Source organism: Aethina tumida, chromosome 3 (assembly GCF_024364675.1).
Source record: "Aethina tumida isolate Nest 87 chromosome 3, icAetTumi1.1, whole genome shotgun sequence".
In the NCBI taxonomy this organism is placed as follows: domain Eukaryota; kingdom Metazoa; phylum Arthropoda; class Insecta; order Coleoptera; family Nitidulidae; genus Aethina; species Aethina tumida.
The window spans coordinates 18275917-18302877 of record NC_065437.1 but is presented as its reverse complement, the minus strand read 5'-3'; the positions used below and the strand labels follow the sequence as shown (position 1 = coordinate 18302877).

Here is a 26961-nt window from a genome sequence, read left to right as displayed (position 1 = left end):
AGAAATAATATACTATAATATTAATATGTCGATAATTAACAGAAAATAAAATCAATTTTCTGAAATTAATTTATTAATTCTATAAATAACATTTAATTGTGATACATTATTTGATAAACTTTTAGAACTTTTGTAAACAATGAAGAATATTTGTTTTCAGTGACTTTTTAAATTATTATTTAGGTTTTATAAACCATAATAATTATTAAAAAAGAGTATCTTTGATAATTTTATACTTTCTTTTATTAGCAATAGTGATATTACGCTTAAACTATTTAATATTAATAGTTAATATGATAATCTTTGTTAGGCGTTCGCTCTAAAGTATTGATAGTGAAACTCTTTTAAACAAGTAAGGTTGAGACTTATTGAGCTATAACACATTTTTGTTGGTTTAAAATTAATATCTTAGGACGTTAATAAGTTTATATTAAATTTTAATAATAATTATATCCTAATTTAGAAAAAAGTGTGAAGAGTTAATGATTCCTTGTATTTTGTTTATTTTATTTTATTTGTTCCTTACTTTGCTTGGTGGTCTTTGCTGGGAATCCCCGTTCAGAGTACTAATTGAATACATGTTGCTTAATTTTAAGAGAATTTTAAATTTATACTTTTAATTACATGATATAATAAAAAGTATTTATTATCAATAATTCTATATGCAGGAATAATTTATTTTGAACAAAATTTTATTTCCCGTTTTGCCGGAATGGTGACATCAACTTTCTTACATTCATTGTGACACCCGGTATATTTTTAAATTCTAGATGTAATTGCAAATAAAATAGCTAAAACATTTCTTATATCTAAATTCAGTAGCTTTTGAATTATTTTTATATTTGGTATGCTCAACCAAAATAACCTCTTATAAGGAGCCATTGTTGTGGCTCCCAAAATTTATAGAGTTACACCATGCATAATTAAATTGGATATTCAAAAATCTTTCTATTGGTATAAGCATTTCTTATACATAAAATTATAATACATAATTAACTGAGAGACTTTACCGAAAAATTTAAAAATAACGCTCTCTATGTGTAGTGATAGATGCCATGGATGACAATTTCTATTAAAATTATATATTTTTATATTAAATTTAATTATGTTAAAATATACATGGAGTTCCATGTACTGGAAGTTATTGATGTTTTAATAAACAACACCCAGTATAAAATAAAGGCTTCTGAACTTTCCTTCATCAAAATTGGTTTACGGACATTTTAGTTAGACCATCAATTTGTCAAAATTTTTGAAAACTATAATGTGATTCAAAAAAACTGGGTTTAGGTATAGGACATTGTATAATCGTTTTATTTCCAATTATATAGGATTTATAAATCCATAAATATACAGGAAACCGAAAAAGAAATTTTGTTCAAAATTAATTAGAAAAGACAAATCAATCTTTTTCCATCTTCTATTCACTACTAATGAATAAATTAGGAAACACCCTGTATATATATATATATACACATACTAGTACATGTAATATATAGCGAAAAGTTTGTAATCTACAATATACAGAACAGAACATCATAATGTTTATTATGTTTATCGCTGTTGATACCACAGACAGCCAGCCCGTATCGATCTCTCATCCGCTCATCTCAATGAAACGGTGCACACGGTTTTTAACCGTGACCCTGATCATGTCCGTAGAAAACCAAATGCGGCCAATACAAAATATTTATGTGAGATGTCGCCATTGCGGCAACAAGTGTTCCCACCTGGCGTAAACACAGCGAACTACGCCCAATTCGAGATTTTGCTGATTTCGACTTGTTCGCAGTGTGTCACGTTCAGTTTGGTGCGTGGAAGGGTGTGTGTGTGCCCGACAGATAAAAACCACGCGAGTGTCCCGATTTGATGAGGTGGATCGGCTGATCGATTTTACATTGAGAGGAGTTTCCCCGGTGAGTCGGATAAGTTCGATAAGGACGGGACGTGGACGCCATCACCGTAAACAAGTGCCGGCAGTGCCGCACCGTCACGGCCTACCTTACCATTACGTTGTGTGGCACATGTATTTATCTCGTTTTCGAGATTTTCCCTATTTTTTTTCGTCTTGTTGTTTTTTGATTTCGCGTTGTTTTTACCGCCGGATGTCGGGTCGTTGTCGCGGTGGACGCGGGTAATCTAATTAGGACGGTTCTGGACGTACAGAATGTGCATGCACTTCGAGGAATATTTCAGCTATTCCGTTTCACGTTACTTGTTTCTCTTGTTTCGCTGGCTATTTTCTCTCGCCGGTATTTTTAGTGTCGCCTGCACACGGTCATTTTTCGAGCTTGCATGCTTCAATTTAAATATGTAAAATCCGAAAACCTGTTTTCACCCGTGCCATATCATTTTTGTGTGATTTCTAATTGGAGTCGTTCTTTCCGTTTCAGATTAGCCAAGTTCACGGAATAAAATCACCACAATGCCGAAATCGGTAAGTAGTAAAATGAATAAGTGAATCACACCGTGCCGTGCATTTAATTAGCCGGCCAGTGGAATGTCATCTTTTCCAACATTCATCGAACGCCAAGTAAGCAGTCACCTGTTGATAAAGTCGAAGAGAAAGTTTTTAGTGTAAATTCCGAACGGTGGCACATTAACGGGCTTCGAAATCATATTCCAACTATGTATTTGTCGACGACAATGACCACTTTTCTCTATCGGACAAACGGTTATTATTTTGCCGGTGTGTTCAATAAAGAAAATCGCCCACGACACTGAACCCGATCGCAATTGACCGATTCGATTTGAAATGGTGGATTCGGCGGTTCTCGGCTCGTATATTTGACTGGTCAACCAATTTTTTGATGAGTCGGAATTGTTCACGAAATAATTTTCATAAGTAGGTGTAAATTTTGATTTGTAAAGAACATTTTTAAATGAAAAAGAATAAGATTAGAATAAAAGTTATCGGGTATAAATTTGAATTGTTACTCTAATTAAAAGCCCAATTTACATACAGTTGAACATCCTATAAGACATAAAATTACACCATAAAATGAAAAACTATGAATTTATTGTTCACAAAAATGTGTCACACCTCAAATGTTAACAATGTGTCAGCATTGTGTAAAAGATTATTGTAATACTTTAAACAGATAAAATTTTATAGATACTAAAAAATGATGTTACATATTGTTTATAAAAATTGAGATAAAGATGAGATATTTTTTAAATTTAAACTATATTAAAATTAATCAAAGGTACATTTTTCTAAAGCTAAAACCAAAATACTACCATATTGATGTATAATGTTTTTGAATAAAATTAACTAGCACGTGTCTAAAGTAGATCGAAATTGACATTTATTTCCTATGTACTACTCCTCGAATTGAACGCTTTCGAATTGCATAGGTAGTTATTTTTAGATGTGCGAAAATTCGATACAATAGAAAGTAAATTGTCACGAAATAAATTCCGGTAATCGAAGTCCAACTTGAAATTTCCATCGTAGATGTTAATTCAAATGCCATGTGAATAAAAAGGTGTGTTTCCAAATAAACCGAATAAAAATACAATCTGTACAATATTTTAAGTTGCTGCAGTAACTTTCAACCAACAATGGTAATTCTAAACATAATAAATTCAACTATTTACACTTAAAACCTTAGTTTATATGCTTTTTTTAAAACAAGAACTGTTTTATTGTCAATCAGTAGAAGAACCAAAAAGTTGCAGTTAACTATATTAACTTATTTGGATATTAAGAATGAATAAAAATTAAAAATGAGTGCTACTTTGATCATGGTGGCATTTTTAATGTTAAATGAAAAATAGTTAAAATTATAATTATAAAAATTACACATCGATACTTTTTTATATATACTTTTATATATACATATATGTAATATGTATGTTCTGCCATTCTAAAAGTTGTTTTAAAAATATTTATTAATTTATTTGGATGTGGAGTGTTACTTTGGTCACGTAGAATTTTAAAACACAAAATAACTTTTGGATTTATATATTTTTGTTTTATTAATGTAACTGAGTACAAAAATATACAACAATATATTATATAAGATATAATTATTATTATTCAAGATATAGAAAAACGAAATAAAATTTGTAAACTAGTAAAATTATTATTATTAATATTATTACTACTATTATTATTATTATTATTATTATTATTTTTTATTTAATATAAATTAAAAAAAAAATCCATACTGGTAATTCAACTCTATATTTTAATTTGATTAATTAGAAAATATGTGGTAATTCTGTCAGAAACAATTTTTTGAGAAATCTTCAAGACTCTCTCCAGAGTGTATTAAGTGTTGTTTCACCTGGAAACTATAGTACCTACTATATTTTGAATGTGCAATTCTTATCTTTGTTTAGACGTCTTCGATCTTTTTAATGCAATTGCATTTTATCACTTATTTTTTATTTGTTTACTGGTAAACACAGATAAAAAGATTTAATCAATATGTTTGCACAATCGTTTCATGAATGGAGGCGGTATGATTTGTTGTTATATGGTTTGTTTGTTATTTATTATATATTTTTTGTAAACTTGAGTCATTTACGTAGATGTGGGTAAATAGATTCGTAATAGTTCTAATAAAATGAATTTTGAATAAGGCGGATGCAAAAATATTTTAAAATTTTCTGTTTAGGTGAATTGAAAAAATACAATTTATAAATATATTTTTAGTCGTAAAAAGAAAAGGAATTTTTCTAAAAATGTCACATTTACAAAATATTTTATATTGAAAATAAGCATAGATATCTAATAATAAAAAAAATTGTTTTAGGCTATTACTATTCCAGAGCTTTACTTTTAAATATTGTTCCATTAAAAAAACATACGAGATCTAATTTATGCTAAAGCTCCCACAACGATGGGACTTTTTGAGAAATCGAATATTTAAAATATCAATGATCTCCCTAGATTTAATAATTTACTATACAACTTTTTTAATAATTTAAAAATGAAAATTCAGTAGTCTAAAATATGTCATCGGGTTTTGACTATGACGTCCTAAAAGCAAAAAAACTAATATATTAATAAACACTATTGGGATTCTGTTATTGTAACTGAATATAAAATTTAAATGTTCTAAAAGGGCAGAATATATTAATTTGAACTAGAGTTATTCGTTCGTTCCAAAAACCCAGATTTCACTAGAAGTTGTTTTTTAGAGGTTTTGACAAATAAAATTAAATTTTTCGGTCTCAAATTGTGCATACAAATATCTAAATATACTTTTGTTCACTTCCAACAAAACAGTGCCAAAGTAAAAATTATTCTGGGACCATGCGAAAATAAACAGTTTTTATATTGTGGCTACGTTATCACTGGTGTTGTATGTGTGTTTGCCCCGTTAATCAACCTAATTCAATGGATGGGCGGTAAATATTATCAGGGCCAAGATTATCAACTAATTAAATATTTGATTGTCGACGTGAATACCGTCGCCGTAATAATTACAATTGGCTTTCTTAACTTGGTGGAAGACGTGTGTTATGTTTTAGTGGTCGCATTTTTTAGCCGCTTTGGAAGTTTTAGTGATAAAAATGCGGAATATCGCTTGTCTACAGCTGTTCTCTGATAAAAATCAAGATCCGGTTAGTATTAAAATGTATTTTTGTTCGTAGGGTGTTTAATGTCGTAGTATTTTTAAATACTTAAAATATTTTTGTTGTTGAATTTCTTATTACTTAAATTAATTGAATTCAAATTATTAAATAATTAATAATTATGCGATTAAAAAAAATTCTTGTTAGAGCTGTTAGAGCGTAGGGTGTTTAATGTCTTAGTATTTTTAAATACTTAAAATATTTTTGTTGTTGAATTTCTTATTACTTAAATTAATTGAATTCAAATTATTATTATTATTATTAATTAATAATTATGCGATTAAAAACAATTCTTCTTAGAACTGTTTCATTCTTACCAATTCATTATATTTGATATTATATTAGCTTAACAGAATGATTAGATTTCTTTTTGAGTTTCAATCTTTAATTTTTTTATTTTTTCTTGCAAGAAAAATTTCAAAAATGTGTTGATTTATTTAATCTAATAATCTTTTAATCATATAATTATTATGTAGGTTAAAGATAAATTATCTTTAATAAAAATGATAAATTATGACAGTAATATGAATTATGATGAAAATTCGTTAATAATTTTATTTATATTAATACGATATCAATATAACATAATTTTAATATATTTGTTTATTTTAAATTAGTTAATTCGTATGCATTTAGATAACTCAATACAAGTTAAGGTATTTTTAACAATTTTATTATATAAATATGTATATGTATTCAAAATTTTATATAAAAAATATAAAAATACAAATCTATGGAATAAAAATAACAATTACTCGACTTAAAAAACTCTGAAATAAATGATATTTAGTAATAAATAATATAATTTATTGAATGTATTTTTACATTTTTGTATCAGTGTGAATGTTGTTTTACTATTTTTTAAATTATTTTTCTTCTGTCATAGTTAAAACATTTTTTGGATTAAAAATTATGCGTTCCAGTTCAATATGTATAATTAGTTCAGATTTGCTTGATGAGTTCAAAAATCAACTAAAATCAACAGAACTAGTACGCCCCCATTCAAAGATCTTTTGGAGAACATGTTTCAAGTAATAATGTGGCACGATTTTGGCTTCGTCGGTTTAAAAATAGCAATAAAAGCATTGAAGATGAACTACGTCAAGGTCGTCCTGAAACATCTATCAACGAAAAGTATTTTCTACCGCTTTTAAGTTGACAAATTTATGAAACTTAAACACGTACTTCTTTAGTTAATAGAAAAGGAAGCTTAAGAATATTAAATAAGGGGTTGTAGTTTATCCACTATGTTGGCCAGACCTATCTCCATGTGACTATTATTAATTTTCGTCGTTGTTCTATTCTTTTACGTAATAAGCATTTTAATTCTGGGAGGTCAAAATAGAAATTGATTATTTCTTCAGTTCCTGTTGGTTATAACCAGAATGTTTTTGTCGTGGTCCATTGACAAAATATTGTTAATTATAAGGATTATTATTTTGATGAATACAAGTTATTTTAAATATGTACACATGTTATATGTTATGTATATATGTTAAAACGTTAAAAAAATTAATTTTTCGTAATAAATTTTTGTGTAATAAAATTCGAATATACCATGAGAGTAATAAAAACTTAGAGACGTGCTATTTTGTAGTAAATAATTAATTTAAATTTCCATGTCAATGCGAGTAAGCTATTTAAAATTTATAACAAGAAATCTGTTTAAAAAATACTGTCGGTCGTACAGAACCTAAACAAAGTAACTTTCTATTAACTTTAATTAACTAATTGAGAATTGGTGACCTTTTGCGAAATACTATTTTCTGTATATATTTTTCTATAATAAATTATTGTAAAATAATTCTTGCTTAATGGAACGTTTGAAAATATATCTGATATTTTCGAATCTGGTCATCTAATTAGTTGGTAAAAAGATACAATTACTTTTGTTAATTATTCGGTGCTCATGTATATGGTACTTTTCCAATTTACATCATATTGATAAGAAACATAAAAAACAAAATTCTCAGTTACAAGTCCATCGTTCCGCCACTTCCCCATAATAGTGATAAACGGCGACGCCACATGACCATTTGTGTGTTTTAATAAAAAATTATCGAGTCGTAGAACAATTTAAATTTCCATCTTGGTGTGTGTGTGTGCGCGTTAGTCATGTGATGCGCAGCATCCACCGTTGACCTTGGACCAAAGGAAACTTGTACCTAGGCCTCGATTGTTTGGCACCGTCTTCGTGGGACTTTCGACCCCGCACGCCCTTTCTATACCATCGAATTTCCCCTGTCGCAACAGGTGCAACACGGTTACGGGTGCGGAAGGGCGAGGGACGATAGGAGTCACTTGTTGCCCGGTGCAACCGAAAGACGCGGACGTTCGAATTCGAATCGCCGTCGAAGACGACCAGCCATTGGCTCAACGGACCGTTTTGACGGTTTCGCAGCCGTAACGAACTTCTCGGCTGCGTTGCCGTTTCGCCAGACGTCGGGGATAAATTCACGTCTGCTTTGAAAGTGGTCGGAATATCTGGGCATCTGGGGTTTTGTTCACTTGCCTGAATGTTCAATATCGATTTTCGTTTACAGTAAATAGATTTTATTAAACCTTAAATTTCATTTAAAAACTTAAAAACATACATTTTCAAAGTACATATGGGAATATTTTAGAATCGATCCTAATAAAACATAAACTCTAAAAACTAATAATTTTTCAAAATCTATATTATGGGAATATATAGTATCAATTTAAAAATGGTTTTCTTTTTGTTTTGTTGTTATTAAATATACTTCTTAAATATAATAAATTTGAAAAAGAGAAGAATGAATTTTTATTTAATAATATTAGTTAGTATAGTGATTATTGAAAAAAAATGATGAAAATCTGAAAAATTATGTTTATAATTTAATACCGATTTAGAAATAATTTTCTGTATTTTTAAATCTAATAAATATTATTCAGTGTGGCCTATTTGAAAGAGGGATATACCCATAAAATTAGTATTATTTGTTCCATTTTGATAAACTTTTTGTTTTCAATTGTAAAGCAAGAAAAATGTATTTATAGACAAAATGACACAGTTTTGGATCCAAAATTAAAATCTACAGGGAAAATTGAAGAAATCATACTTGCAAACTTTTTATAGAAAATTGGTTGATATTAAATTTCATAAAAAATTATCCATATTAACAATTCTTTGGAAAAAATAAAAAACATTTTTTTAAAAAAAAAAGTTTTTTTTATCATATAGTCTATGTAGTAAATTGTCAAAAATGGCACAAATTCCTGCTTTTCAAGAATATTGGAAAAATATACTAATACTTATACTAAGACTCCTAGTACAATTTATTCTATAAACTACTTTATTAAAAAAATAAATTCATGATAAGAATACAATTTTTTAATGTTTTTATGAAATTTGGTATCTCATTTCAGGGGGTCCAATGGTAGATATGTTATAAGAATTGCTAGTTTAGTTTATTCACTTTTCATACCTAAAAAATTATTCAATAGATTTTGATTTTGTCTATACACATTTTTTTGTTTTACAATTGAAAAGTAATATTAACAAAAAATACAAATTTTATGAGGGTGCTGCTCTGCTTTCAAATGGGTCACTCTGTATACCTCTGAAAAAGAATTTTTGGGAAATATTCAACAACAATTGAAATCAAAATGTTGTTTCGTATATGAATAATTCACGAAACAATCTTCCTTTTAATTATTAACATTACATTTATTTATTAGTTTAGTTAAAAATTACTTTAAAAGCTGGAAAATATACATTATTGTACAATGTCTCATAAACTTTATTGTACTTTTAATTAATTAATAGAATTTCTACTGTTTGTTTTGTATGCTTCCAAGAACAATGCAAGATTATGTTTATTAAGTTAACAATAAAAACATCTTCAATGGTGGGATGTTCGTTTTGTATACTTCTTAATTTCTAAAATTCAAAATAGTAAAAATTCTAATTGAATAATAATATGTCTTAATTTCAATTGTATCGGAAATTATTTTATAACAATTAAGGTTCTTCCTTATTTTGTAAGTAACATTTATAATGTTATTAATTAAATTCAGTTCTTTTTACAAGTAAATTTCATCAATTTCTATTTGTTTATGCACTTTTCCCCCATAATGTGTAACGTTCGCATGGCGGCATCGCTGTCATGGTAACCCATGACTCAGTTCCAGCCATAAGTTGTTTGCCGGCTGTTCAGTTTTGTGTTAACATTTGCGGCGAGTTCTCGGGCACGAATTCATTTGTGCAACAGTCAAGTTCAAATTCGAATCGCACAAAGTGCATCTTTTCATCCTTAACCCTCACCTTTTTTCGTAAGCAAGGAAGATGGTTTCCAGTAAATTGGTATGCCCTTTTTATTATTTTCATTTCGATTTTCCTCGGTCGGTTCTCGCACGATATTGAGTTTTTTATGTGGTAAATTACCGCCCAATATTATGCAACCGAAAAACAATTCCGACTTATAATTATATGAAAAGTTGATAAGCACCGTGTTGGGTACGTAACGTCGGTGTTCCCCGCTTTGTCGAGAAATCAGTTGGTTGGGTAACGCCGCTGGATTGGTGCAACTTCTATTAATAGACGGTGGTTCAAATCAAATGCAAATGCAAATTTATTTATACGGTGGTTTATTGATGATGAATCACGTATTAATGAGAAAAAAAATCACATTTGTTGCATGTGATGGTTCTATTTTCGTATTCACCTTATAAACGGTTGAATTTATTATAATTATTTTTCTGTTCTGTTTAATTGGCCTGGACACTTATTAGTTGTACAATGAAACAAAGTACAAGGTCCCTCCCGTATGGCCAGTCCGTAATATTGATTTAACGGAGCGATGATTAGAAGAATATACCGGTGAAGTGGATTTAATTGTTCGACGGCCCTGGACCATAACCCATAAAGAGTGTGCATATGCCCGATACTTTTTTTATTGCTTACAAACAGTGATAAAGTTGTTGTAGACGCGATATAAGGCTGAGTACACAAATGTAGTTGCAAATATTGATAAAAGGAAAATTTGTTTTCTTAAGTAAAGTAAAATGTGAATATTGGGACTATTTAAAGATTACGATTTAATACCATATTTATTTAAGAAAGTAGGAAAATAAAAATAAGTAAATTGTTAATTAAAGTTGTCAAATTGCATGATGTTGCCAGTTCATATTACTTAAATTAAAAATGTTCGAAATAAAAATAAACAGTAATTTAATTTTTTGTGTTTATTAAATTTATGCAAAAAATAAAGATAAAATAATAAAATTTGCATAATAAAATTATATAGGAATATATTAAAAATCATTTGTATCTATTTTTATTATTGAAATTGAAAATAAAATCGTTAAAAATATATTACTTAATGAAAATGTATATTAAACAAGAAATTTTACAAAAATATGAATAAATAAGAATATAAAAAATTTAAAAAACATAGTGTATAGAATGTGGTTCATTTGAAAGTCGGACATCCTCATAAGATTTGTACTTATTGTTTGATTTTAACAAATATTTTTTTCAATTGAAAAGCATGAAAATATGGACAAAATGTCACGTTTTATGCCCCAAAAGTACTACTCGGTAATTTTTTAGACCCTCTGAAATTGGTGTAATTTCATAAAAAAATATATATTCATAATTCTATGCAAAAATTAAAAATTATATTTTTTATGAATTTATTATTTTAATCAAATAGTGTATGGGATAAACTGTCAAAAGGAGAAAAAATTAACTTATTTTTTAACCAATCCATGACTAAAAAATTACCCTGTAAGTTTTGGTTTTGAGGAAATAATTGACATTTTGTTAATGAATACATATTTTCATGCTTTGTAATTGAAAAACAAAATCAAAATCGCACAAAAAATACAAATTTTATGGAGGTGTCCCTTCCGCTTTAAAATGGGTGACACTGTATATAATATCTTATAAAATGAAAAATAATAATATTCCGGCATCGTTTTCTGAGAATTTTTCAAAATAAAATGTCTAAACATAAAGTTATTGAAATTCTATATAAAATCCAAAGTAATTTGTTAATTAAATTTTAAATTTTAACCTAAAAAATTCATTTATCAAAAATATGTGTTTTTGTAAAAGTCAAAAATGGAGAAGTGAATTTAGTGCTTGATTAAATTGGAAACATTACATTTAATTACTGCTGATTTTTGTATTTTGTTTCGAAGATTCATATTTTAATGTACGTAATTGTAAGAAAATATGTGCCACCTTAGTAACATTTGCTTGATTATATTTGAAAGATTTCTAAATTTTTGTTTCTATTAAAACTAGTTATTTTCTATTAATGTTAAATAACGTTTAACATATTTGAAACAAGGTATTAAAATATTGTTGAATTTATTAAAGAATATATTATATATTTATTTATATTAATAAATAACATATTTTAGAAAATTTATTTAAAACTAATTTAAAAATGAATAATATTTGGAATATGGAAACAATAACTACATACTAAATAAACAGATTATTGTTTTTTTTTTGGCGATTCGCCAAATTATATGAATATAAAAGTATAATAATTTTACTTTCTTTTCTAATCTGAAAGCTTGAAGCAAATGGAATTAACTGGATAAAATAACGTAAAACGAATTCACTGTGTTATTGCATTGAATGGGATGAAGGCCGTTAAGAAACAATTAGTGATGGAACCTGATCATTGCAATTAAGAGGGAACGAGCTGAAATAATTGTGCGCCACTTATCGATATACTGTTACCGAGAGTTAAAACTCGCTTTAAAATCAATGCGTTGAAAAATTGATTAATTATTATTGTCGGCGACATCCATTTGTACATTTCCAACAATCACCTTTAAATATTCGGCATGATGGGATTGTTTAGTGGCCTTTTATTTATTTTTTTTACGATGTTATTTGGTACAGTGACCTAACCTAATTGAGTGATTATAATTTACTATGGCCCGCACGCACCCATGTGTTTTTAAATTATCGCTTCACGTAATTAAAATATCATGGCGTTTGTCTATGGCCAAAGCGTAAAATTGAATTAAGAAATAGTGGAATTATGAAAACTATTCTTAGCAGAAATATAAACAGTAATGGTGTTCTTCTGTTGATCCCGTTATTCTTCTTTTATTTAAGTTATTAATTCGTTATATTGGATTATTTTTTAGCCTGAAACATTCTAATCTCATGTAATAGCTTCTCTGTGAAAAATACCCATAATCAAAATATAATTACTTGGCAAATTAAGTACTCATTCATTCATTATAACATTCACCCCCAAATAGGAATAGACATTGTAGAGTCAAATTTTGTGATTAAAAGTATTTACCTCTTCTTTCTCAATTGATTCATGAAGCAAACCTTGGAAAAATGAAATTCGACTCTCCAAAGCTTGTAAAGATTTCGTTCTGTAAGTTCACCCTTTGTTATTTTCCAGATAAATGTGCGGGTGACAACGATGGACGCGGAACTGGAGTTCGCGATCCAGCAGACCACGTCCGGCAAGCAGCTGTTCGATCAGGTCGTGAAGACCATCGGACTGCGCGAGGTGTGGTTCTTCGGACTACAATACACCGATTCGAAGGGCGATCTCACATGGATCAAGCTCTACAGAAAGGTGAGTTGAGCGAACGGCAAAATCGACGGGAAAATAACGTAAAGTAAAACGCCGCGACGTTCGCCAGACCGTGGATGAGACGGTGTCGCCATGACACCCGTCGGAACGCGGAAGAATTCCTCGGTTTCATCAAAGTAGATTTCGATCGGCTGGCTGGTTTCACCGGCGGAACAATATTTGGAATTTTTGCTATTTAGTTAAAAATTAAGCAAACAATGCTTCGCCATGGAGTTGTATTAATTAATTAATCGATAATTAGTGGTTTATAGAGCTTAAAATATCTGATGAAGCCTTTCAATTCCGTACCTAGTCTAAATTACAATAATCGATGGAGTTTAAACTGGTAAGCGTTCTTGAATTCGTTGATGAAACCGAGTAAAAGCGGAAAAAGTATTTGCTAAAAACAAGCTAGTTTAATTTAAAAAAATTGTTGGTTATGCATATGCCGACAAAGTCAGTAAAATTTTGCAAGTTTGCCACGTAGTCGGATCAAACGCTTTTTGATAGGTATAGGGCCTTTTTTATTACATACAGATACGATACTAATTAAAAATAATATATTTAGAAATATAATTGAGCTTAGACTTAGAATACATAATAATACCAATAGATAATATAAACTTTAAATTAATACTTTGAATATTTTAGGGAATGTACCAAAAATCTTAAATGCTAATGTAAGAATATTTTAAAAATTTAAATTTAAAATTATTCTAAAATACGAAAAATAAGTGTAAAATAGAAAGTAGAGAAAAAATATTCAATGATGAGGTTCAATACGGATGTGCAGTATATGGCAAATACTAAATATAAGACTCAAATATTTTAGTGTAATTATAAAAAATATTTCTCCTTTGGACCTCTGACTAAATTTGGAGAATTAAATTTAATTGCTGCTTATTTTTGTACATACATATTTGTTTTTCAAAATCATATTTTATGAAGATAATTGTGAAATTTATGTTTAACGTTTGGAATAACTTTTTGTTTAAATTTGGAAAATTAACTGTAATTGTTAATATTTAAAAAATATTGTATTTTTGAAGGTCATGTTAAAAATATGCTCCATCACCTCCATTAAAAAAGGCTTGTTAATTAGCAAATTTGAATGAATAAATAATATAAAATACAAATAAATTTAGGATATAATAAATGTGAATAAATAAAAAAATTGTTATGTCCCGATCGTGCACAAATTATTATATATAGCATGTTTTTTAATGTATGATATGACTACTCGATATATTTCCATAATCGATTCGTGTAATTAAAATATTAGTTGTATAATCGATTATGAATGATACATTGATTGATTCAGTTACCAATTATGAATGACACACCAGTTGTTGAAATGACCATTTTGAAACAACTACATATATGTATATCTTAGTATTTAATTTGTTATTACTTCTAACAACAAACAAAAGTACTGATGAAAGTTAATGAAAAATCTGTATTTAAGCACAAAATGTCATGTTATTTAATAAAAAGAGTAATTTTAGGTGTGAAAATTGAAGAAATTATACTCGTAAAATTTCATAGCCAATCTAACTCTACACCAGTGTACACCAAACACCCCCTCACATGAATATATATCAAATTTTATAAAAAAATACACATATTCATAATTTTGTAAAAAAATAAATTATATTATGAATTTTTTTAATCAAGTAGTATAATAGTACAACTTCAATAAAATAGGAATATACTATACTAATTATACTATATTTATACAAATTTTATTTGTCCCCACCAATCCACCGTTCAATTCGATTCATTTACCATATCTTTTTTCAAAAGTTCGTGGTAGCATTAATGAGTCATGTGAGAAATTACCTCAGAATGATTGACAAAGGTCACCACGAACTTACGAAAAAGATACGATAAATGTATTAAATTGAAAGGTGAGCTGGTGGAGGCAAATAAAAATTAAATATTACTAGTTTTAGTATATATATATAAATATATATATATATATATATATATATATATATATATATATATATATGTATATATATATATACTAAATTGAAAGGTGAGCTGGTGGAGGCAAATAAAAATTAAATATTACTAGTTTTAGTATATATATAAATAAATATATATATATATATATATATATATATATATAAGTATTGATATATTATAATATTCCAATATTGTTGAAAAATAAGTGCTAGTTTGGACAGTTTATTCCACAGACTACTTAATTAAAAAATAAATTCATAAAAAGAATATGAATTTTAATTTTACCACAGAATTATGAATATGTATGTTTTTTGAATTTTAGTATATACTACCCATTTCAAACGGAGATTAAACCAGTGGTGTAGTTAGATAAACTATAAAAATTTGTTGATATGATTTCTTAAAATTTCATGTCCAAGAAGTTACTCAGTTGGGCCGAAAAACGGGACATTTTGTTTAGTACATATTTTTATGCTTTACAAGTGAAAAGAGTTTGTCAAAATCGAAAAGTACAAAGTTTATGGGGGTGTCCCGCTTTCAGACATACAAAAGACTTATTTATTAAATTTACAACAACGAAATCTAACTTTATCTAATTGAATTTTGGAGGAATCTACAATAATATTGTAGTTGTAGTGTGTTCATTATCCAAAATAGTTTGAATACCCTGATTTATATAAATATTATTAGAAAATCAAAATATAATTTCGATACTGCCAATACCAATCGAAAAAGTGCATTGGGAGAGAGGTTAAGAAACGGCAACCGTGTCTGCGGGTTTACATGTCTGCCCAGTCCACAGCCTTGACATGAACCGTTCAAATCCGTGACCGACTTTGCCAGTGCATACATAATTCTGTCATCAACCTGACTGCAATCTACATTGCACCTATTTCTTTAAATAACAATAATAACTGGACATAAACAAAAAAAAACTATTTACAACAACAATAATAATGTTAAACCGGATGAATCCAAGCCATGAAGATTGTTCGAATATAAATATGACGAAAAACCAGTTAGTTGTTGATTGGTGATCAGATGCTGTGTGTATGTTATTCTATAAACAAATTGTATTTGTTTGAAAGAATTTGGCATCATTCTTATATAAAAGATTTAAGGATGGTTATTAATGAAAGTGGATACGGAGGCGTGTTCTTCAGATGCGTCAAGAATACCGTTTCTAAACACTAATCGTGACTAAATGAAACATTGTTTTACTGCAAGTAATATTCCTATTTTAGAATTCAGTGGTTCGAACACTACTTTTTGTCATTTCAAAGTAGCTTACTCATAAAAATTATACATTTTAAATAATAGCACAGCCTCTCTAAATCCTGCTAGAATCCAAAGCAGTGAATCACATCACTGTGCTTAGACGATCGGTCTCCAAGGATGCCATTCACCCAAAACACATTTGAAGATCCTGTTCAAACAAAATCAGCGGGAAAGTTCACGGTTACTTTGGAATGCCATCGACAAAAGTGATTTTCACCGTACACATTTGACGAAGAGATTTTCTTGCGTTTCAGTTTTAATTAAATTGTGTGTTGATGCACAGAGACGCACATTGATGATGGTGACTCACCGTATCAATTTAGGAGGATGGCAATGACGCAATTGAAACCACATGTTGGCGATAATGTCACCGACTTAGTTCTTTTTATGTTCGTGTTTTAATATCTGTGTGAACTATCCTTATAATTTATTAAATCCCGCATTATGATCGTCAGAGAACTCAATGATTAACATGATATTCATTCATACCGTGAATGTAAATATCGCGATATTAGTTAATCAAATACTCTTTCCAATTATAATTGTTGGTATAGCATGTTAATTGTCACAATTCACTCGTAACTGTTGTGTCAGATGAGTAAGGTAAAAAAATTACTGGGACAGACACGAACATTTTAAAGGTGTGGCCGACAATTTTATAAAAAGTAATTGCAAAAAATGTGGATTTTAATTGAACTTACATTATATTGACACAGTGTGTGATTTTTTACTTGTTTCAATCTAAATGTTATTCAATCAAGTGAAAAGCGTTGTTAATGTTGTTAGACAGATAATTATGCACAGATCACTGTTAGTAACTAATTTGAAAATTAGAGAGAAAGTATTAATTATTAGTAATACATACAACATATTGTAAAGAATTTTATAACAATAAAAATTAGTATTCTATTATATCTGGAAAAATAACCCTAGTTCTATCAATAAATAGGGGATTATTGGTGATTGTTGATTTATTTATTTGTTGTAATATGTTCCAGTAATTAAAATCACAATAATCGAACTTATCAAACAATTCAATAACTATATTTATCTGTAATATATAAAAAATGTATGTTTATCAGTTAATCTGTTATACACTTGTTTGTTATCACATTTGAACAATGCGGAGATCAAGCAAAATCCTTTGATTACAACAGATACATCGCCCATGCAACAAAGTCTAACTGTGTGAGCTACCGTACATTTAATTTCGATAGAGGCTGCAATTTGCATTTTTCAGTCAGGTCAAACTTGAGGCAATAGTAATGAATGTGCGGAGGAGACCAAGAAACGATGTCGAATTAATAACTCAAGGTGAATTACGAAAACACAATTATCGTAATTGAAATTCTTCATTGCATTGTAATCCTATGATCATGACGATACTTTATCTTGTGGATGGGAAATTTTGTAGTTATTATTGTGTATGTGTTTTGAAATTAATTCAGTTTGTTAGTTACAAGTATAAATTAAAATAAAATAAGATAATAATTAAATTAATATTGTTTTCCTATCATTAAATATTTATTACAATATGTGTCATGTTGAGGTTAAATTGTTTATAAGTATTGTATCAGTTCAGTTGTTAGAAAATTCTCATTTTTGTTTAAACTATTTATTTAGCAGTTGTAAAACTAAATAAATTATTTTAATGGATATAATAATCATTATTTGATAATTTGATGATTTTAATATTTTATATCTTATATGGATAACTTTTGTCTAAGTTTTAAATAATTAATTTAATTGCATCAAACTATCTTATATTAAGTGGATAATTTATACTACACGTGATCACTAAAATTTAATAATTCTCGTAAGTATGCAAATAAAAAGTTATATAATTATAAGTATAACAAATTTCTGGTCAGAATCAGGAAGTGCTTAATCACTTTCAGACAAAACGGAAATGATAGAAGGTTGCAAATATTTAAAATGGGAAGAAACTCTTCGATAAAATATTCATATTTAAAATATATTGATAAAATAACATTTTGAATACAGGATGTCCCTAAATTGAGTGTACAAAAATTACACATATTCTCGACCTCAAAATATGCCGATTGGTCTCAATTTACCTAGATACCAACGTATTTCCTAAGTGAGCCTTCAAAGGTTGATTACTGAATGTAGTTATCATGATATATCTCGGAAACTAGCTAAGATAGGATAATGAAATTTTGTGCAGTTACATAACTTTTTGTTTGTTTGTTGGAGGGGGTGACGAGAAGTTTAAAATTCCTCTAACCTTTTTTATGTGTAAGTTTATTTTAACTTTGACATCACAATTTCAAATTTTAAAAGTTTTTGTCTAAAATGGCCCTCTTGTTGAATTTCAATAACATGCACTGTTTCCAACCAAAATCAGTTTTGAAGTTTCATCTAAAAAAAATCAATATTGATTTAGAATTTTGTGAGATCAGTTACTAAGAGCATTACAGCAAATGGAAGAACCATTGAAGACCAGTATTTTTCCTAGAAAGCATATCGGTATATAGGTAAATTGGGTCCAATAGTTCTATTTTGAGGTCAAAAATATGTGGTTAATTTTTGTGCACTTAATTTAGGGGCACCCTATATAAAGAAATAATTAAAAACACTGATTATTTTGAGATAATTTAGTTAAGTTCAGTTTACATATTGGATATAATATCCTAATAATTTAAGAACTTTACTACAAATTTTCAAAAGATTCATCAACATCAATTATTTTAATTTTTAACATAAATTGTACAAGCATAGTTTATTTAGTAATATTGTGCTTTTAGCAGTAGTAAAGTATTTAGGTCCAGTTGGTCGTAATGCTAGATTTTAAAAAAAAACATCTTCCAATTTTCTACATTAACATTTCATGCAGCCGGATAACGTAATCGACAAAACTGTCAAGTGTTTCAAAGCGATAAAATTGCGCTACTACTCAAAATCAGATTGCGACGACAACAGCGACGAAGGAAGCGACGCAGAGATGGTAAGAGCGATCGTCGAAGGAGTTTTTAAGTGTGAGAACCGTCCCCAAAAACACACACAATGCATAGTTATTTTTTATTTTCAATGTTGAAATAATGAGTTTCATCGTGTTGTGCCGTGTTGTGGCCATAAACGAGCCACTCACTGATTCGGAACAATATTCATTATGTTTTTCAAACGGGCTTCCTTCCTCCGCGAGGTCGAACGGACGATGATGATAGAAACGTTTTGAATGTTGTCCGGTTTTGTGCCGTAATTTTGCAGTTACAGTTATTCGATACTGACGTCTAATTATCCAGTCAAATTTTATATTTAATTTTAACTTTTTTTTCCGAGGACAAATTGTATGTTGGGGTTGTTGATGTATAACAGCCAAAAATTCAATTTTGATCACTTGAAAATGTATCTTAAAAGCAAAGTTAAAAAATCAAATTAACTCATAAAAATAATATTAATAATAGAAAACATGATGAAATAATTTCTTTTATAAAAAAAATAATGATTGAATTTAATAAAAACTAGAGAATAAGAATAACATTATTGCATAATAAAGAATAAATTATAAAACGTAAAAGGTTAATAGGACCTTAAATGATAATTTGCTGAGTGAAAGATATTTAAGGAAATGTCTTGAATATTAAAATTATTAAGAGACATAGACACGAAATTGCAAAAATATTTTTAAAAAGTTAAAAAATTGTGTAGGAATCTTTATGTCATCTTTAAAAAAATCTCTTCAAAGTCAACAACTTTTTATTGCTTAATTAAATATTTCAAATACACTTGTAATTAAGATAAAATTCCTAATTGTGTGTGATGTGTAACTGAGTAAATAATTTTACATTACTTCAACTTATATGATTAATATTTTACCTGGAATAAATTCTAATAGGAAAAGTATATCTTAATCTGGGAAAATATTTTTTATCCTGATTGATTAGTTAATAAGGTCATCGAAATATATTATGATTCACAACATAAATTAATATTCCGATTCTTACCTATTACAATCATTATTATTTAATTAGTTACTGAAGCAAATATAAGCTTATTTTAACCTAATAAATTTATTTGAACTTATTTCGAAGGTATGACAACATTGTTTTGATGACAAACTCTGTATGCCGGTTATCTGTGACCGGTTTTTAGAAACTGTTTACGCAAACAACACTAATAGATCATGGAATCACGAGATCAACTATTTTTAGTTGATTTCGAATATACATATTTCATTCATAGTTCCCCCATTGACACGACGAATCAAATTTATAAATGATTAAGATGGATTGGTCAATAGTAAATGTCTTTGATAAATATATTTGACGCATTATGTTAACCAACACAGGAAAATGTTATCGGTGTGTAATAAAGTATGCAATTGTGTTGGGTATATTGAAACACTTTAAATTTAGGAACCAACGTCATATTTGTATGCTGTAGCTATAAAAATTTGCTTGAATTACGCCTAATAAAATGTTTTATTTGACTTAAATATTGCTAAATTTATATTGGAATTGAAATTTTCACCAACATATTAAATGGACAAAATTAATATAGGGAAATTTATTTATTATTAGCCTCATTTGATACTAAATGTTGATGATCAGTTTAAAATTTGACCATTGAAAGTAAATAATAAAATAAAACTTTTAATACTGTTCTACAGAATAAATTGTGTTAATTTATTTAATGTTTCGAAGTCGTATTTTTATTGACGAATTAATTATAAATGCGATCTTGGCATTTACACTATACTGGGAATTCTAAAATAAGTCACGTCTATATGAAAAATGTATTGAATTTAATATTTGCACTTGATATGATTTAGTGGGAATCAACAACGACCACAACTAGAATTTCAATAAATATTGACGTTCAATATTAATTTTACATTGTTTATAGGTTTAATATTTGGACCTAGTAAAATATTAATTATTTTCATGAAAATTATCACTTAACCTTGAAGGTAGACCTCGTTACATGAGTAACAATTTTTTTAGTTGATTGTATTAATAACTGCATTAATTGATTTAATTACTGACGTTACCAGTGATGCCACAACAAAATGGCAAAAAAAATCAAATGACTTAATCCGTTCGGTTTTGCCATGAATGGATATTGTGAAGGAGAAAAAAGCCATTTATATCGCACGGGCTCCATTAACCTTCGTGTGCAAAACACACTCGACCCATTTTACATTTCGATTCACGCACAAATATGTACAAAACACACACACCATCCATTTTATTTATTTGTTGTAAAAACGATCATGTGACACAATGAGTCGCACCGTGACACGATTCAAGGTGCATCATCAACTATCGGTTACGCAACTTGGGGACAGCGGCGTGTGTCCATTGGTTTTTGCTTTCCTGGTCGATTTTAATTGTGGGTGTTGTCCCATTATCAGCGAAATTTTTAATATTTTTTATTAGAGTAATGATATCTAAATTGTTTCGATTAGGTGATGAGCCAGGAAGTCAAGAAAGAGAATCCGTTACAGTTCAAGTTCCGCACGAAGTTCTATCCCGAGGACGTGGCCGAAGAGCTAATTCAGGACATCACGCTCCGTCTTTTCTATCTGCAAGTGAAAAACGCCATTTTGTCAGATGAAATTTACTGCCCACCTGAAACCAGCGTCCTATTGGCGTCGTATGCCGTCCAGGCGCGTCACGGCGACTACAACAAGGCCCTACACAATGCCGGCTTTCTCTCCAACGACCGCCTGTTACCCGAGAGGTGAGAGCAAAACAAAATTTTCTAGAAATATTTAATGCAGGGTTTCCAGAAAAAATATGCTTTCTAGATAGGTGCCTGTAAATATTTAAAGTGAATTGATGTATTCTTATCTCCTTACAGTGACTAAATTTTTTCACTTATTGTTGTATTGAAAATTTTCCATTTAAATATTACCATTACAAAGCACTGTAATTTGAATTTTTTATTTGAATAGATTACAGCCACAATTTTTCCAAGTCTACACTTTTACTACTACTACTTGGACACAAGATCAAACTAGAAAACTATTAAAGATACATAACATTATTTTAATTGCTGATAATTTTAACCCGTAAACATTATAATTTTGTGGAACGGCTTTTTAACAAGAGTGTTTTAAAATATTGTGCATTTTTATGATTTCATATGCTTAATTTGTTTTATTGCAAAATGTTTATCGGAAACGTGCTAAACTGTTTTTTCTCGCTCGAGTGAGCGAATAATTCGTCGTGCTAAGTAACTTCAAATTGGTCTTAGATGTACTAATCAGATTGTGAGTTAATACACGAAAAAATACATTAATAGCAATAGGTATTTTGTCAAATATTGATATTACATGTCAACATAAATACATGGATTAATTGAAGATTGATAGACATCATCATTCATTAAATTAACTATTACCTTATACCCAATCCATATTATATATTTAGCAGAAATAATGTTATATTTAAATTAGTTTTTTAAAAAAGAATCTAAAAAGTTTTTACTTTTTCGAATTAAAAAAAAGATATTGTGCATATGTGGCAATTAACTTCTAAGAAAAGCCTTTCGACGTTTAGGTCAGTTTTTCTCTACCTGATCTGCAACTACTTGATAACAACCCAATTAATTAAATATTATAAAGTAATTATTAGGATATTGAACGTGATAAATAATTTAAAGCAGTTACGATTTAATTAATTACATAATACTATTATTCGATGCATAAATTCTCTGAATAATTGATTACTTGCATTATCTTATTTTAAAAATGTACTTTCAAAATTTTCAGAGTAATGAACCAACACAAGATGTCCAAGGAAGAATGGGAGAATAGCATAATGACATGGTGGAAGGAACACAGGGGGATGCTTCGCGAAGACGCAATGATGGAATACCTGAAGATCGCACAGGATCTCGAAATGTACGGTGTAAATTACTTCGAGATTCGCAACAAGAAAGGTACCGAATTGTATTTGGGTGTCGATGCTCTCGGCCTCAACATCTACGAGAAGGACGATCAGCTGACGCCCAAGATCGGCTTCCCTTGGAGTGAAATTAGGAACATCTCATTCAATGATCGTAAATTCATTATCAAACCGATCGACAAGAAGGCGCCGGACTTCGTCTTCTTCGCTCCAAGGGTATGTATTTCCCTTTGGTTTAATTTGATTGAGTTCATGTAAATTTATTCCAAATCGTTTCTAGGTGCGTATCAACAAGAGGATCTTAGCCTTGTGCATGGGTAACCATGAGTTGTATATGCGTCGCCGAAAACCCGACACCATTGATGTCCAACAAATGAAAGCGTTAGCCCGCGAAGAGAAGCTTCAGAAGCAACAGCAACGCGAAAAACTCCAAAACGAAATAGCGGCCCGCGAGCGTGCCGAAAAGAAACAACAAGAGTATGAGGAGCGACTGAAGCAGATGCAAGAAGATATGGAGAAGAGTCAGGCCAATTTGTTGGAGGCACAGGAAATGATCAGGCGACTGGAGGAACAGCTTAAGCAACTCCAAGCTGCCAAGGAGGAATTGGAGAAGCGTCAGAACGAATTGCAGGCGATGATGGAGCGTCTGGAAGAAAGCAAGAATATGGAGGCCGCCGAACGTCAAAAGTTAGAGGACGAAATCCAAGCCAAACAGGCTGAAGTACAGCGTATTCGCGAAGAGGTCGAGGCCAAGGACTCGGAAACAAAACGATTGCAAGAAGAGGTAGAGAACGCGCGGCGCAAGGAAGAAGAGATGAAGGCGCAGCAACTGGCGAATGCCACCAAGGGTCACCTGGAGGAGAACAATCACGACGACGATGATGAAATGGTCAATGGTGACGTGAGCAAGGATCTCAGCACTGACGAGAACATCGTCGATCCCATCGAAGACAGGCGAACATTAGCCGAACGTAACGAACGTCTCCAGGATCAACTTCTGGTGAGTTTGGAGTTTTGTTTATGGCGACGTCAATGTAAAAGTAAACACAAATATTTCCAATTGTAGATTGATAATATATTAAAAAGATACTTTTATATATGATGTCGTTCCTATGTGTTTGAGCATTTGTAACCGATGCCGCAGAGCGGATGCTATTGTTGTTTTTACAGGTTATCCGGTGCAGGCTTTGCGTTAATCGCAGAAACAGAGTCGAGGTATCGGGTTTATTGTTGTTGATTAACGGCAATAACTGCACCTCTTTAAAATAATTACTAGTTTGAAATTTGAATTGAATCATTAATTAATTTAATCATTAATCAATATTCTACACATTTTCTTATGCAATAAGAAACTTAACAATACATACGAATATTTTCCCCAAAGTTCCCGGTTTCTTCTAATATTTTATTAAAGATATTATAGACTATTGCTGCTTGTGCATATAAGTGTGAATTTTTACTCAATATTTTTTTACGCCAAAGTGTTCACTAACATATATTTTTGTGACTTATACAGATATACGTAGATTTTAATAATTTATGAGAAAGATAATCAAATTTTAAACTGCATGACATTTTCTACACATGCATTTAGAATTGTACTAATATTTCATATTATTGTTTTCAGGCTTTGAAAAAGGATTTGGCGCAGTCCCGTGATGAAACCAAGGAAACAGCTATGGACAAGATTCATAGAGAAAACGTGCGCCAAGGCAGGGATAAGTACAAGACCTTGCGCGAGATTCGCAAGGGTAATACTAAACGTCGTGTCGACCAGTTTGAAAACATGTAAAATTTCGCAATTAATCGGGCTTTTGGCATATTTTTCGGTACGCCTCGAACTAAACCCCGCCCATGAAATAATATAAAAAAACTTAAAACAAGTCCATCCCTTTGCTCCCTTACTCCTATACACCAACTGTTGTTATCATTGGAATTGAAATCAAATACTGTCAATTAACAATACGAAAACAAAACCGTTTAATGCTCAATGAACGCGATGTTACGGCAGTCGGCCGAAGTCGCTTTGTTTAAAAATTAAGTTTTGATTTTTTTACTTATACATTTAAGTATTATTTTCTCAACCGTAAGATAGAGCACTTTTGCTCATTAAGTGGCCTTACAGAAATAATCTTTCACTTTGTTATTATTAAAATAGGGCTTTTATATATTATTATATTTTTATCTATGTTAATAATATTAAAAAATTGTTTTCTGTTAGTTTTATTGTGATATATATTGAAAGGGCAGATCTATTGATAACTATTTCGATTCTGCGTACAGTGCATTTTTCCAAATTTTTGTTTTTTTTACTCTTTTTTTTTTTGTTTGTTTTCACCCAATAAATCATTCCAATTTGTTTAACTCATAAAATAAGGTACATAAGGTAGTAGTTGTCTTCTAATTTTAGTGCCATTGGTTTTTGGGCTAATCCAATACATTTTTTTAAAATAACAAGAATAGTATTAAAATATCAATATCATTTCTTCGAAAATTACGGTTTCTGTGCCAGGAACAGCAAACATACAAACTATTTTTTTACATCCCTCTGCTAGTTGTAGGCCAATTTTTGTGCTTCGCTCAATTGAAAGTGGACCAATCTTCGGGCCATTTTTATCGCAGCAAGTGAATTTTATCAAGACTCTAGCCTGGTGCTTCCTTAAAACTAAAACATGTAAATATTCGAGTCAAATATGCAAACCAACGCAATGTTTGCATTTTAGACTACCAAAATGTACATATATCTTATATAAAACCATGTTGCCTTTTTACAATACATTTTTATGATATTTACAATGGCTTTTATACACAGGAAAAAATTGGGTTATATATTCAACAGTGGTGTGAATATTATTTTACACATTCAATAGATTAACATCGAAGTAAATGTAGTTTTTTTTTGTAGTTTATTAATATTTTTTCGTTTGTTTCTAAATTTTGTTTTAATATTTGCTTTCCATCAAAAACAACTCATGTATACTTACTTAATATGCATTTGCAAATCACGATCTGTTTTAATTAAAAATGAACTGTATTGTCCATTTGTATATTTATATTCTTCAACTATAACTACACATGTACTTCTATAATGTTTGTATTTTTACTAGTTATTCATTATGTACTATTAGGGTAAATAAAAATATTATTTAGAACTTATGTAGTACTGATGTTTTATTTCTACAATTTTATATAATATATTATAATCATACATACTTTAAATAGCATACGTAATCATGAAATTGTAGCACGTAGTCGACGTACATCTAACATCATTAATTTGTCCAATTGAGCAATTCAATTCAATTTAATTTATTTTACTTTTTATTAAATATACAGAGAAAATATTCATTTAATCTTTGCTGTTATATGATTGATACACTCAGTTTAATATTGTTGAAAAATAATATAATTTGTAATAATAAATTCATAAAAATATATATATAAAATTACCCTGTAAGCTTTGGTTTTAGACCAAAAAATGTGACATTTTGTCCACAGATACAAGTACTCATGGTTTACAATTGAAAAAAAAGGTTGTCAAAATGGAAGAAAAAATACAATTTTTTGGGGTGTTCCCACCTTCAAATGGGATACCTATATTTATGTACTTATGGGTCTAGGAAATGCGTGTATATTTGTGTTGAATCTAATCATTTTGGAAATCTAAA

The 26961-nt window shown here is 29.3% G+C and overlaps 1 protein-coding gene across 3 annotated transcripts; it reads left to right on the top strand.

Moving 5' to 3' along the window:
* The first annotated feature begins 1757 nt into the window (after window positions 1-1757).
* LOC109598287 (moesin/ezrin/radixin homolog 1) lies at window positions 1758-26449 on the top strand. 3 transcript variants are annotated; one of them, XM_020014169.2, is made up of 7 exons: window positions 1758-1916; window positions 2394-2437; window positions 12996-13175; window positions 21850-22124; window positions 23158-23509; window positions 23574-24293; window positions 24921-26449. In XM_020014169.2, exons 2-7 carry the CDS (start codon window positions 2426-2428, stop codon window positions 25083-25085), a joined length of 1704 nt encoding a protein of 567 aa, XP_019869728.1. In that variant the 5' UTR covers window positions 1758-1916; window positions 2394-2425; the 3' UTR covers window positions 25086-26449. The 3 variants fall into 3 exon arrangements, with proteins under 3 accessions (XP_019869728.1, XP_049820932.1, XP_019869726.1); XM_049964975.1 differs by lacking the exons at window positions 1758-1916; window positions 2394-2437 and adding an exon at window positions 5368-5577; XM_020014167.2 differs by lacking the exons at window positions 1758-1916; window positions 2394-2437 and adding an exon at window positions 9761-9916.
* The last annotated feature ends 512 nt before the right edge of the window (window positions 26450-26961 follow it).

What these genes read in the sequence shown, in the direction of transcription:
- LOC109598287 (XM_049964975.1), top strand. Translation starts at nt 5,527, where the DNA reads ATGCGGAATATCGCTTGTCTACAGCTGTTCTCTGATAAAAATCAAGAT. An exon ending in TCGTCTTCTTCGCTCCAAGG is followed by an intron (nt 23,510 to 23,573) that starts GTATGTATTTCC and finishes AATCGTTTCTAG; the next exon opens with GTGCGTATCAACAAGAGGAT. An exon ending in GTCTCCAGGATCAACTTCTG is followed by an intron (nt 24,294 to 24,920) that starts GTGAGTTTGGAG and finishes TATTGTTTTCAG; the next exon opens with GCTTTGAAAAAGGATTTGGC.